The sequence below is a fragment of the Bombus affinis genome, chromosome 18, assembly GCF_024516045.1.
Source record: "Bombus affinis isolate iyBomAffi1 chromosome 18, iyBomAffi1.2, whole genome shotgun sequence".
In the NCBI taxonomy this organism is placed as follows: domain Eukaryota; kingdom Metazoa; phylum Arthropoda; class Insecta; order Hymenoptera; family Apidae; genus Bombus; species Bombus affinis.
The window spans coordinates 5591781-5607005 of NC_066361.1; the positions used below are offsets into that span (position 1 = coordinate 5591781).

The window sequence follows — 15225 nt, forward strand, 5'->3', positions numbered from 1 at the left end:
CCTCTTCCTTTCAGTATTCCCCTGCTTTGGTCTCGTTTCCACATCTTAATCTTGTCAGTATTCTTCTGTCTTTCCACTTCATCCTCCCTTCTAGGTACTTTGGTCATTTTTCTTTAGCTATATTTCCGTAGTGTATTATATTATTATATTCCGTAGTATATATTATATTTGGATTCTCTTATCCTTTCCCCCCTCTCTTCTGCTTCTCTCTTTCTTCTTTCCTCTATAATCTGATATGCTGTCATCCTTTCTTGCTCCTCTCTTGCTTCTATTTGCGTCCCTCCCTTTCTCACCAAACGAGGTGCAGTAAAAACTCCGAATACTTTCCAGATGACCTGATATTATGCAAGAACAGAGAAAAAAGTATTCTCTGACCGTCGCGATAAACATTTACTACCCACAAATTATTTCTTCTCTGTGCCGAATCAAGGGAACCAGTTGTGACTGATCGATCAGTTGTAACGCGTTTATGATTCATTCGAGAATGAGAACCTAAATATAGTCTTCGACGAGAAAATAGGCCAGAGCTCGTGCAACGTTTCTTCGGACGCGTCCAGCTTTACGCCACGACGCGCCGGAACCACCATCTCGATTTTAGTTATTTCCGTCAAATTGCGACACCGACTGTTATACTCACCGAGTAGTCGCCGAACCTTCTCAAGACCTTCACCCTTTTCAACTCGCTGTTGCCGTACCAGCGTCGAATTCCACGTTTTACATAGACAGACACCGAAATAGACGTTCAAAATAAATATTTCCTAGATCGATATGTGAAATCCGCCACTAGCCTGTGTCCTCCCGGCGAGGACGCGGGGTGCCTACGAAGGTTTCCTCTACGTAAGAGAAAAAGAAAAGGAAGAAGTCGACGTGTGGAACAGATTAGTTATCTGATCGTGGTTAATATTTAAGATTGTAAAAATTTATGAATGTTACTGGCTGCATTGCAAGATAAGGCAAGTTGTAATCAAACAGTAAAATGAACTTCTAATTGCAATTTGTAATATTAAATATACAATTCCATATTCTTATGAATGCAAATAAAGAAATGTTCCCTAAATAAAAATTTCTTCAGGCTAAATATTATAACGTTTCACATTGGACATTTTATGTATTTTTTTATATTATTTGTATGCAGTCTATATATTTATACGTTTTTAAATTTTCCATAAATACATAAAATTTCTGTTAAAAATTATTATAATTTTTATAATAAATAGCTAAATTGATAAAATTAAATGAAAGGAGCTTTGTCATTCAAAATGTCATGCTTCTTTTCCTCGTTGTAGCAAATAATTGTTAGACTGCAGTTGTTTATGCAAATTCATTTTCTTCTAAATATAGCTAAACAAGTAGAACTTTACAGAGATTTGTTTAAAACATTAAAAATCATATTTATCGCTGAAATAAAAGAAAGATTAAAACCGAACCAAATATTTTTGATACTTGCAACATATAAAACTATATCGATTATCACCTGCTAAATTCGGTGTGAAATGAGCACAACGTGACTTACAAAATTCACTGAACAAGCAAAAACAAGAAGTTTAGTTTTTTCTAGCGTTTCTAAAGAATATTAATTTTTACTGACTATTCCTTACCGTGGTACGGTCATTAATAACCCTGTAATTAATTGTTATTAGTTAATTAATAATTGATAACTTGTAATTCAAGAAAAGAGATTGTAATATGAAAATTCGAGAATCGCTGTAGAATTAATTTCATTGTGTGTTTGTTGTCTACTACGTCTCAAATATTCTCGAAAAAACTAAGTTGGTTCGTTGGCCAAAGTGCAATTTATCTAAATTTCACGTTTCGTCCGCAAGCAAAATTTATGTAGCAATTTATTTTAACTTATTTGCCCGGAGCTATAAGAATCAGGTGCATTTTATATATTATATGTTTGTTATGAATGAAATGACTTAATTCGTTTGCATATATATAAATGTATGAGTTGAAGTTTCTTAATGACAAGTTTAAGATTTGTTTTCACAACTGAACTTTAGAATTCTTGTTATCAATATTGGCACTACTTTATGTAATTCTTTGTTGTACATACTGGCTTTTTATGATTTCAATTTAGATACTATTTATTACTATTATTATTATTATTATTTAGATACTATTTCGATTTAGAAATTGGAATTATTAAAATATGCAGCGCGAATTTGTTAAATAAACTGTAATTTAAATAAATAGTTTGTAGGAAGTCAGGTACGAAAAAGGATTATTTGAAACTTTCTTCTCGACACAATTTTTCTCGTTTTTATCGTTTTGCACAATTATGTTTGAAAATAGAAGATGGAAAGTTCGAAAAAGAAATAAGAAAAAAGAAAAAATAATGGACTTTTTCATAAATCTAGCATTTAGATGTAGAATCGATCACTTTAGTATTGGGACACTCTTTAAAACAGGATACCTTTTTCAAAACTAGGCTAAATCACTTGAGTTTCTTGAGAAGGTAAGAGGAAGTTGCAAGGAAAAATTTGAAAAAATTGCAATCGATGGAGAAAAATAGTGAAGATTATTTTTTACAACTTTTTTATTTGAGCTGCTAATGAAAATTTCGTCGAAATTAATGCAGAAACGAATAACAGGTATCGAAAGACGTAAGAATCTTTAGATCTATTGCTTTTACTCGGAAATCGTGAAAAACTGCAATTATCGCCATTTTTAACCGCTCGTAGCAACGTTGACCGACTTCGATCAAATTTTAAACATGTACGTAACTGACATAAATCCACAGAATGTTTTTCATCCGCCGCCTGGTAAATTAATCCTTTTAACTTCCCCCTAAAAAATACAAGTCAAGTGTCCGAATATTAATGTGACCGACAGTACGTACATATGAAGTTTCAGGTTATAAATATTTAGGTTCATCTTTCATGTTTTACCACAACATATTTATTTCCTTCACTTTTAATCGTTTGAAATAACTATCTGTCTTCCTTTCTCGCTTCGTAACTGTTAAGAATTGTGGATCTTGATGGCCGAAATATTGTTATGGAAACATTGAATTTACACTTGGGATTAATATTAACGTAGACACATATTCAGTTTATAAACGATTTCTAGAATATTCATCGATACACACTCGCACGCGTCTCGGCACTTTCTTCCATATCCGACCTTTTATCGACGGTTAACCGACCGAACTGTTTACATTCGTCCGTTTTTCAGACGCCGCGCACACACATACCTCCACACACTGATACCCACATACAAATATCTCTACGACGCATTTAACCTAGTCCAGCACACAAAATTATACGTATCTCAATAATAACATGGCTTCTGTTGATTTATTAACATAGCAATAATAGTGGAATATTTATAATAAATATCAGTATATAGAACATATTAATATGACATTTATAAATATCATAAAATATTAAGAATTTTATCTCTTATTTAATTATTTCACTTATAGACTATGTATAATATTTTTCCTTTGCTAATTCGATTATTAATAGTATAAATATACTGTTTTTGTAAAGAAAATATAATACACTAAGATTTTACTGTTTCATTGAAAACAAATACATCTATCGCTTCATTAATTAATGACTTGTCAAGGTATAATGTTATGTAAATTAATTAGAAGCTAAAATTTCATGACAAAGCACTTTTTAGTTTTAGTGTTTTATCGCGACACAGAAAATGTGGATTCAGACTTTCTGGAAGCTAATCTTACTCGATCACTGTTAAAAATAAAGAACTATTCGAGTCTAGTAACTATGAGATCACTTTTAACGTTTCTAGGCCGGGAAGCAGAAGAATAAATATTCCATGAACAATTTCTAATGCATTTAAAAATCAATGAATGGCACTTTACATTATTAAATTCTAGTAATATTTTATTTTTTTACTTATTTTATTTTTTGCGCCGCTTTGGCATGTTTTTTTTTTTTAAGGATATGGTTATGATTTTGACACAAGGCAGTGTGATAATGAGAACGATCTTCTGCACGAGATTGACAATGCTTTGAAATTCGGCAAGGGATTTCTGTTTGGGAAAGGTGCGTCCATTGTTTTGCTTAGTTAATTACAGCATGCGTTTTACTAAAAAATTCATGAAAAATTAATTAATTAAATAAATTAACGGTAAATTAATTTTTACAATAATTATTTATTTTAAAAATATGTATTTTAGTTTTTGATTTCAGGTATGCATACAACTTATTTAAAAATTTTATGAAATACCTAATCTGACATCTTGTAATTATTATAATTTGTACATCTTCTAACTAACTATTTTCTCCTTTCAATTATTCTTTTATCTAATTCATTCTTTTATCAAAGTTAAAGGAACTTGGTTCTCCATGATGAATTTCTTTCTCTCTTTCATTTGAATTCCTGAAACACCTATGTGTTCCAGTAATGAATAATACCCATTTACTAATTTTTACAATAATACATGAGAAACGAAAATTAACTATTTTTTGAAGCATCGTATAATATGGAAAAAAAATCAGTACAATTTTGGAAAAATTCTATGTTTCTATATAATCTACACAAAGCCACCAGAAACAGTTTAATGTTTAAATAATAGAATAATGAGAAATTTTACAAATAATTATAAAAGTAAATAAAATAATACATGAGAAACAAAAATTAATTATTTTTTGAATCATCGTATAATATGGAAAAAAAAATCAGTACAATTTTGGGAAAATGCTACAGTTTCTATGTAATCTACACAAAACCACCAGAAACAGTTTAATGTTAAAATATTAGAATAATGAGAAATTTTACAAATAATTATAAAAGTAAATAAAATAATACATGAGAAACAAAAATTAACTATTTTTTGAAGCATCGTATAATATCGAAAAAAAATCAGTACAATTTTGGGAAAATGTTACAGTTTCTATGTAATCTACACAAAGCCACCAGAAACAGTTTAATGTTAAAATATTAGAATAATGAGAAATTTTACAAATAATTATAAAAGTAGGTAAAATAATAGAAAGTTAACAAAAGCAATAAATTAATACGAGGGTAACAGAATCAACCTGGGAAATGTAAAATTTTTGCGAATGTTACTTTAATTTACATCCGTGTAATTGAATAGAGTTCAACGTTTTTTGTGAAACTGTACTCAAAGATATAATTAACGCATTCCGTGCTATGTAGGCCAACAGTGATCTACACTATTTAGTATGAGCAAGTATAATAAATAAAAGATTATGTTATTCGTGGTCAGTAAACTATAGATGTTTATGCAGATTCATTATTTTATGAATGCAAAACAAATGAAATTATATTATATTAAAATAATTAATTATTATATTTTAAATATTTAACGAATATTTTACTTTGGATATTTTGTATATTTTTCTATATTCTTTTGTGTATTTTAATACATTTAAATTTCCCATACTTATTGGTATTATTTACCAATTAGGAGGACTTGGAAGAAAAGCAAAACCAAAAAGTATCCAAGATAAAGAATGTAATATAACTGCAAACATTTTTTAATTCAATGCTATGCTATAAGTTTCTCACTCAGTCTTAAGCTGGTAACATAGATTTAAATTGAGTAAGATTAATACAATTTCAGAACATCATCGAGTAAATTGGACGATAATATAATCAAATAGAATTATCATCTATCAAAACAATTTATCATTCATACAGAAACGATAGTAATTCTTTTTTATGATCCAAGAGTATTATGCTTCCAATTGAAACATAAAAAATATATTATAGATTGTAAAATCACTAAAAATAGATATTCCTGGTGTTCCAATTGCCAGGATGTTTTGGGTATTTTTTGCAATTTGATACAAAATATTATGAACAAAAATTAGTTAGCACTTTGCAATATTAAGAATCATTGCAACATTTTTTTTTCAATAACAAAATCAGATTTATATTTGTTCTTATAAATAGCTACATTGTTCTCTACTTTGCAGTATAGATGACATTAGATTAAGTTAAAGTGGAATCTTAATTATTCGAATTAATTATATTACATTAATTTATGAATTTTGAAAAATGAAAGATAAAGTTTATTAATAGAATAACTCGTTTCCATCTGAGGAAAGATCATATTTTAAACTATTTTATAAATGGTAGTATTAAGTAGTATTAGTAGCTTAAGACTGAGTGAGAAATTTATAGTATATCATTGAATTATAAAATATTTCCAGTTATATTAAATTCTTTATCTTGAATACTTTTTGGTATTGCTTTTCTTCCAATTCCTCCTAATTGGTTAATAATACCAATAAGTATACTGCAGTTGTTTATGCATGTACAAAAATACAAAACGTATAGAATATATAAAAATATACAAAATATCCAAAGTAAAATATTCGTTGTAATATTTAAAATATAATAATTTATATTTAATATAATATAATTTCATTTGTTTTGCATTCATAAAATAATGAATCTACATAAACAGAAAGAAAAACATTTTAATTTCTTAATTTCCCCATAGTCCATTAATTAATTCCATTAATCGGGGTTCTGATAGTTGAAATTCGATTGTACTTCTTACCTACAGTTTACTTACAAAGTGCCTCGCTTTATATATCTATATTTATATTATATGTTTCTATTATAAGAAACCAACGTAGAGCACAAAATTTTATTCAAAAATCATTCGTTAATTTTTATTACATCAAACCTATATAAAATACAAAATTTTACCTAAAAAGTAATCATTAATTTGATGTTTGGCATGCGGTTCAGTTCCATTTATTCTCTGCGTTACTCCAGACTCACTGTTCGTTAAACCGAAGTTAAGAAAAACAAAGTTCTACACACCGTCCGTAGTTACCGTGTCGAAGGTAAATAAAGAGGAAAAAAAGAATATATACAATTGCACAAGAAAATATTCGAATACTTATAGAGACTTCTTGACGAATATATTATGTGTGTTATACGAAATATTTTGCAATCTCATTAACCTATGAGTTTATTATTATTTATTATATTAACCTTATAGACGAATAAGACTCCAGTATCATAGCTATGTTGTAAAGTTTGAAATAAATCTGAAAATGTACATAAAAGTTACAAGATATTTGGTGTAAGCATGTATGTGTTTCGCAAAAATCATAGAAGTACTTAAACATTTATTATATTAATAAAACTAAATATTCAGTGGGTGCTGTTTAACAATTATTCAATGGCAATGCTCAAAATGGCAGTTTATGCTTTATACCACTTTTTACTAAATATAATTTGCAACGAATATCTTGTAACTTTTAAATACATTTTCATATTAGTTTTAAATTAGACTCATTATAGCACTGATGAAATTATTAAAAAGTGTTTTTCATGTAACACACACAGCATAAATAGATGCAATTTTTGAATTGTAAAGGTTCAAATACTTTTGCGAGCCACTATACGCGGTGTAACATTTATGTTTGACCCGAGACCAAAGATCGTGGTTCGATACGAATTTTCGTGCGTTACGAGCAGCCACGTCACGCTACTATTTTCAATTGCCGGCTTCTGCGTAGTCGAACGAGTCGAAGTGCGCGGCGATGATGGTGGTAGCGCGACAGCGGCGCAGCGCGGCGTTGCCATCAGGCACCGTGACGCTCCGCAGTCCGCGGTTATTCTTCGAAGTTCGTTCGTAATCGCGTTATCTGGTGCGAATTTCCGTCGATTAACCGGAAGAACAAAGCGCATACAATGTTGGAAAAAAGTGAGTGTCTAAGTTATTAGAAAAATTTTGAAATCAACCGCTTAAAAATATGGTGTGTTTGGAGGTAGGACTTTTTGTCACAACGTCGCGTCGTCTTAAGGACTCGTTCAACAGGTTGTCCTGTGAACGCCGCTTTAAAATGGGGGATGCTTTAAAGTTCGAACGACCACTCCGACGTTTCCGTTCCTGCGCGCTATACGGATTTCCGTCTTTATCTTTTAAAGTGACTATGTTTGTGTAGACACATGTGCTTCCAACAGTTCTGCATAATTTTTGCAAGGATTATTTATTGAATATTCCACGTCAAGATTAGTTATTTTTTTTAGTTCATTTTATTGTCCGTTGAATTGAAATGATTCGTCAAATGTGTGAATATCTTGTTTTCGATGAAAATTAAAGTATTTGTTAATTTAATTTTGTTTGTAGAGACATACTTTCAATAATATTTGATAATTTCGTAAAAACGTTGGTTTACTGATTGAAAATTATAATGAAAGTTATTAGTGAAAAACAAGTATTTGTAGAATAATTTCTTTTAATGTTAATTTTCTTTTTTTTTTTTTTTAATTCTTCCTATGATTCATTTTGTATTTTGGATGAAGATTAAGGTGATTTTTAAATTTGTATAAATGTAAGTAGGTTTTCAACAAGTTTTAATAGTATTGTAGAAGAAATCATTTGTTGTTTCGGAATTGTATTGGAAATTATAATTGAAGATATTTGTAGATATAATGACGAATTAATACGTACTTGTAAATATGTACAATATATTTCAATTCTATCTATTTCTATATGTTTTTATATATTTCTTTTTTGGATATTAAATATTGTAGTATAAACACCGCATTGAATGTCAAGATTTTGATTAAAGATTTATTTAATTATACTATAAAATTTCATTAAATAATGTTTTAATCAAATATTGAAGTTTAGATATGATTATATAAATTCATTTATAGTTTAGACTCTTTATTTAGGGAACTTATATATACATATAACACATGAATATTTAATTTCATATCAATATTTTATTTAATATATACCGGGTGTCCCAGCATTGATGGACCTGAAGGAGGTGATTGTACATAAACAAATAAGTCGAAAAAATGGAATAAATTTTTTTCATTTGAGATTTTGTTTTCGAGAAAATTGACATGCGCTTGACTATGTCGTGGTTAAACAGATCACAATACAAAACATATGCCGTAGGTTTATGAGTAATAACAAGGCATGTAATTCTTAAGATTTACTTTATTAATGCGAAAATTGTTGAAAACGCTGGCCACCATAATGCATACACAGGTGTGCTCCCTCAATTAAATTTGTAAATTAAATACCCCTTGATTTTTATCTATGGGATCTTTTATCTATGAGAACTAAATGAAAAGTTTATTTGGAAGACAACACGAGTCCTCCATAATTATAATAAAAGTGAGGATCATTTTGGCGTTCAAAAAACTGAAAACAACAAATACGTGAGAAAGCGTGCACGAAATCTATAGCATGTGGTTTGTACCGTAATCCGTTTAAATTTTAATCCGACATATTTAAGTGCATGCATATTCGGAGGAAATTCAAAGTCGATTTTCTCAAAAACGAAGCCTCTAATGAAAAAAAATTTATTCCATATTTTCGACTTATTTTTTCACGTATACTCACCCCTTCTAGGTTGTAAAATTAATACTGGGACACCCTGTATAAATTCTATGCCCTGAGTAGAAATAATTCTGTAATAAAGGAAGCTCCAGTATAACTGATTTTTCAGACATTAAATGTTTAAATCAAGGAAAGAAAATGACAATCGTAACGTATTTCTTCATCAACTACTAACGTTAACTTGTGGCGCTAACCGCCATTCCCATTCAAAGCACCGGTTAAATTTTAAACTCTATAAAGCGCAAGATCGTATCTGAGACAAGTTCAACTCTCATTACTCTATCGAATAAGGATTTGTAAGAAGCATTCGTAAATATTTACATGTTACGCATTAAAGACTGCCTGAATACATTTCATGAATATGAACTTAAGAGAACCGACATATTGAATTTATTAAGAACATCGAGAATTGTGTGTTAAAACTGAGAAATTCGTGATACCTGATAGTGTTTAGCAAACACATAGAGGAAAACGTGCAGTAGAGCTTGTTGGTTGGCGGACCTCGATTACATAAAGGTGTCACGTTACCGCTCCGTAGATTGCACGAAATTGCAATATACGCGTGTTCAAGGCAGAAGACGCGTGCTATTTTCGTTTGTCAGGGACTGGCATCTTCCGCTCCTGAGGTTCCTTCCGGTCGCGAAATTCAATTTGGATGACGATGATTGAGCCTTTACTTTTTATCAATCAATTGATTCTATTTATTCGATTTGAATACAGTGCTCTGCAAAAGTTTCTGGTTAGATAAATTTGTTTATTTTATATTCCAAAAATATTATTTTAAAAAACTTTTAATTAATATTATGCAACTATATGTATAACAATGTTTATTTGTTTTACTTTCAATGATCTTATATTCAATGTTAACTTAAATTCTTGTAGATATTATTTTTAGGGTATGTTGATAAAGTAAAAATCTATATAACCTAAAATTTCAGCAATTAAATGATCATCTAATATTTCTCTAGCTTATTCATTTTCAATCTGTGACGTATAAATATGGAAATTTATGATAAGCTTTATTTCAGCAAAAGAAAAGGTTTCATACTCTATCTATAAAATGGACCTAATATTTTTCAGAAAAAAGAGTTAAATTAAAACATACTATTTAATATTAGATATATGAATATTAATACTGTTTCAGTATTTTATGTAGTTTCTAAATCAAGAGAACATAGATATACCTACTGAAATGGCAAAATAGTTAAGAATAAAAATTTATGATAAATTTCAGTTCTTAATTACATTAGGTAATAAAAAGTTTAGAAGTTTCTTTTATAGCGTAATGACAGTTAATTTTTTAATTGTGTTCAATCAATGACTCGATGTTAAGGAAACTCTAAAATATAAAAAGCCATTGCATAGATATCGTACTTTGAGGAATATTTTGTTATTAAATATAGGTTTGGGGTTGATATTCAATAGATTCACACAGATTGAATATTACTTTTTATATTTCACCACCTCGTACAAAACGTCTGAACACACCGGATACACTTAGGTAGTTAACACGTGGTCGACTCCTAAGACAAAAGAGCGTCGTTAAAAGTCGTACCAACTTAGCTTATAGGAACTAGCGATCATACCAACTTAACGTTTCTCAACATATTTCATGTTCTACATCCGCTTTTCCATCTTCGTACGTCCTGTTACCTTTTTTCCTTTTATTTTTGCTTCGAAGCTCATTAAGCTTGCTTCTATATTAATGACCCGCGTCGTTCTTATAAAGAAGCAATTTAAAACCTCTTTAGTACGTTCCTTATCGCGATTTAAGGTAACAAAATAGTGACTGCTCTCGTTATAGGAGTGGATCTGTTCTATACATGTTTTATCCAGCAAAACAAGAGGACTATATTCATCCATATCGATGAATGAAAAAGATATTTTTCAGTTGTACAAAATATTTAAAATTTATAATCCATAATGAGATTATTTGAACACAAATACTTTCTATTATATAATATCTTAATTTAATAAAATTTAAGTATGAATTATGGACTAAATTATGAACAGTAAATTTTTATCTAAATATACCTATGTGTTTATGAATGATACAACCCAAAACATACATGTTTAAGACATTTGTTTAATTGTGAACATAAAGATTGAGGTTAATGTTATTTCAACGCTGTCTCTATATTCTCTTAGTACTTACTCATACACTATATGATTATGATGCGTATGGTTAGGAAGGAAATTAATTTTTTAAAGCCCATGACCGGAAGGGAGGAGAAAGTAAGTATATAATGCCTATGTATCTATAATTTTTAGAGTTTACTCGACGAAAGTTTCTCTGTTTTTTGTCCGGAAACTCACGCTGTACCTTGAAGTGGAGTAATGCCATACTTCCCGGGTCACATTGTCTGTCAATGCGGATATCACCTTTAAATAGTGTATTTGAAATAGACAAACTGATTGATGAGCATATATATTAGAAAGTAGATACGTCTAAAGAGTTCCTCGTCCATAAAATCAAATATTAAGATACAATAATAAATGATCAGGAAAATAGCAAATGTTAAAGTAATTAAAAAAAACATAGTATTAAATTAAAAGTATAAATACTACGAAAATATATTTTGTTTAATAATTAAATAAAATAATACGTCATATAATACTTATTTTGTAAATATTACGTTATTAGAAAATATTTTATAAGCTGTATAGGACGATGATAATTAGTAGACTGCGGATTTTTATGCATTTACAGGAAAGTTGAAAATGCAATGATGAAGATGCAGAGATAAAAAAAAAATATAAAATATTCAAAGTATAGTACTTTGGTGGATAACATAATTTTCGACCGAGGTTCTATTTTCCTAATTATATTTTCAAAAATGTGAATGTACATAAATATCTGCAGTCAAACATTTAAGTACTTATAATTTGAGAGACGCAAACGCCAATCTGTCATATGCAAGGACAGCTTGTGTTCAATTATACGTAAAACAGTCAAAAAATTTTATAGATTTTGTTTATTTTGTCATTATTTATAATCAAAGAGTTTCGACAATTTTCGTACAAATGAAATATTTCTATGGTTATATTTCAGAATTTTCCAAATTAATTATTGCCAATTACCTTGTGTATTTTTAGTAAACAACAAGTAAAATCATGAGTTTGGATCCTTAAAGTGCTTATTGATATTTTCAGAGAACGTTATGTTCGCTCCCACGTTTAAAGCTTCGTCCGCAACACCAGGTAAAGTTGCAAACGAGACGTGTGAGACTAACAGAGTGTTTTATATTATTACAAATCGTGTATTAAAAATAAATATGATGTCTAACAAATACGTTTGTATGTATTAGTATTGTAATTATTGCTACAAAGGTACAATTATATTACCAGAGAATATGAAATTTTTCTGTGATTTAAAAGGCAAATTTGCAATAAATTTAAGATAGGATTTATAATATTTTTAAATGGGATTTTTTTAAGTAGCTTTCATATCAAAATATTCTGCAATATTATTGGATAGGAGAACGTAAAGTCATTTTTTGAAAGTGGTTCTATTGCTTAGTTGCTATATATGACATTAATTTCTTAGAAATATTTTTTAATTCCATTCACAAACATTTGGCATCCAGATTGTTTAATGAGAACAGAGCATAATTTATTGCATGTTTGAAATGTAGTAGATTTGAGATTTTAGGAAAATATTTTGTATGATATCGTTGAATGGTGAATTCCCAAATTAAAAATTGTCTAATGTAACTTTAGCTATTTACATATCCTGTATTTTTTGATATGCATGTTTGTAATTACTTGTTAATTATATGTGTTAAATATTGAAGCTTATTTGAATGAGATTTTAGCAAGAATAAATATTTCTTTGATCTTCATAATCAATAATAATAGTTTGTCAGACAAAGTTTAAATTATTTTTTTAAGACATATGGAGTATAAAAATAAAGTTGGATATACAGACACATAGCATTACATATTTCATTAAAATTTGTTACAGATAGAAGTATAAAGCAATAATCATGATTATTAATTAAATGATTCTTATGTTATGCACTGAAACTACTTTAAAGAAACTCAATATATACATAAAGTGTAACAATATACAATCCATTTTTCTATTTAAATTCAGGTAGGAACACTCTCTTTGCATATACATATACACCACAATACATAGATATTAGATATCCCATAGTAATTTGTATATATACAAGATATTCAGATTTTTATTACTAATAAATTATTAGTTAAGACAATGATCCTGGTATACAGCAAAATCATGTGAAAGCTACCTGAAAAAGTGAAAGAGTTAGAAGAACATGATAAATTAAAATCATACTTATCTATATAATAAAAATTTGGAATAAATTAAATGGAAAACTCATTTCTTTATGGACTTTTTGACACACTTAGAACCAAAAAAGCAATAATAGAAAACATAATAGAAAATCTAGAGTATTATAATTGATCAAAGTAGCAATCCAGTGATGCAGGTGATATAGAGAAGGAAAAGTTATGTGTTGTTTTATTACAAGTGATGAAATGTTTTACTAAAGTATTGAATGTACCTATGGATTTTGTATACTTTTAAAATTATAATCAGGTAATGATTCTGAAAGATATTAATAAGTTTTTAATTAGTTTTAGGTTAAATCAATACAGTTCAATTTAGGAAAGTCAAATAGCCATTAAACATTTCTTTAAGTGTCTCATATGTTGAACATGTAAGACAAAATATTTACATACATTCATATGTACAACAACAATGTTGCCCATTTTACCAAAGTTGTTTTGCAATTAAATAAGGCGAAAACAAAACAGACAGTAAATCATTTATCTTTCTGATAATCTTTCCTAACACGTCCATGTAATATTGGTATGTATCTGTTGTTTGAATCTTTATGGTACGTCTGTTGCATGTAAGCAAGCCAGTTTGTCTGAAGTTACATTAATGCTCATTAAGGCCACTCAATAATTTTTCAATAATTCGAAATGAAAATTGGCATAGAAGGTGATAAATTGTTCTAGAAAATCCCCGCAGCATTATACTTTAATATACTACTCGGTCAATTATAATTAGACGTATCTTAATACCGACGCCCACGAATTTCTAATTTTATGAACGTTCCCACCAAATCAACTGCTGTTTATCTTACTGTCGCAATCGACGCTTGTAAAATCAAAATTGTCTTCCCGAATCTTATACACTGCTTCGAGCGATGAATGAAAGGAACGAGACGACTTTGCTGTTTCCTTATCAAATTTTCAAATTTATCGAAGATTTATAAAAGAATTTATTAAAGGATATAAAAGAAGAAGAAGGAAAGAAAGAAGGACAAAAGGACAAGTAAGGATGTTTTATTTGTAGTTGAGTTTAGTTTTCGTTCAATAAGCAATACCCAATACAGAAACTGATTACAATATCGTCGTACGTCTTAGTCCAACACTCGGCTGCCAACTTCTCGACTTACACTCTCTGGCTCCTCCACTGACTCTCTGCGGCTTCTCCCCTCACACTGGCCGTTCTAGCATCCTTTTGTCTTCTCTTAGCCCCACCACGCGAACTCCCGTGGCCAGGGTCACGTAGGCCTTTTCTACGAAAGTATACCATTGAAGGACCGATAACACATTGATGGACCCGACGATGCTGTCACGTAACTTGAGGGTTGGATAATGAAATAAGATAGCTGAGTCGTAACACAACTATTAATTTTAGTTAAACTTTATTGCGAATTCAGCAATCACAACGGAATACACACTGAATTGACATAGATCACAATTCACTCCAACCACGTTATGTAAAACTTAGTTACAATGATACGTTAAGTACGCGACTGTTATAAGGGTAGAGACCGGTAAAGATGTGTTGACTATTCTAGGAATACAGAATAAGTGAATCTTACTGACGATACTGTGTCTGAGGAAAGCTAGGTGGGTGG

The 15225-nt window shown here is 29.4% G+C and overlaps 1 protein-coding gene and 2 long non-coding RNA genes across 3 annotated transcripts in view; 1 reads left to right on the forward strand and 2 right to left on the reverse strand.

Moving 5' to 3' along the window:
* Nucleotides 1-15225, forward strand: part of LOC126926444 (uncharacterized) — a 343177-nt gene that overhangs the window by 180293 nt on the left and 147659 nt on the right. The window contains exons 9-10 of the mRNA XM_050742776.1: nucleotides 3912-4016; nucleotides 12476-12523. Coding sequence (XP_050598733.1) covers nucleotides 3912-4016; nucleotides 12476-12523 — 153 coding nt within the window. The remainder of the gene's footprint in view (nucleotides 1-3911; nucleotides 4017-12475; nucleotides 12524-15225) is intronic.
* The window catches only part of LOC126926460 (uncharacterized), a 153879-nt gene that overhangs the window by 1914 nt on the left and 136740 nt on the right, over nucleotides 1-15225 (reverse strand). The window lies entirely within an intron of this gene.
* LOC126926492 (uncharacterized) lies at nucleotides 2434-7444 on the reverse strand. The gene is made up of 2 exons (XR_007714659.1): nucleotides 6658-7444; nucleotides 2434-4059 (listed from the first exon to the last, which is right to left on the reverse strand). It is a non-coding gene; the product is annotated as an uncharacterized LOC126926492 (long non-coding RNA).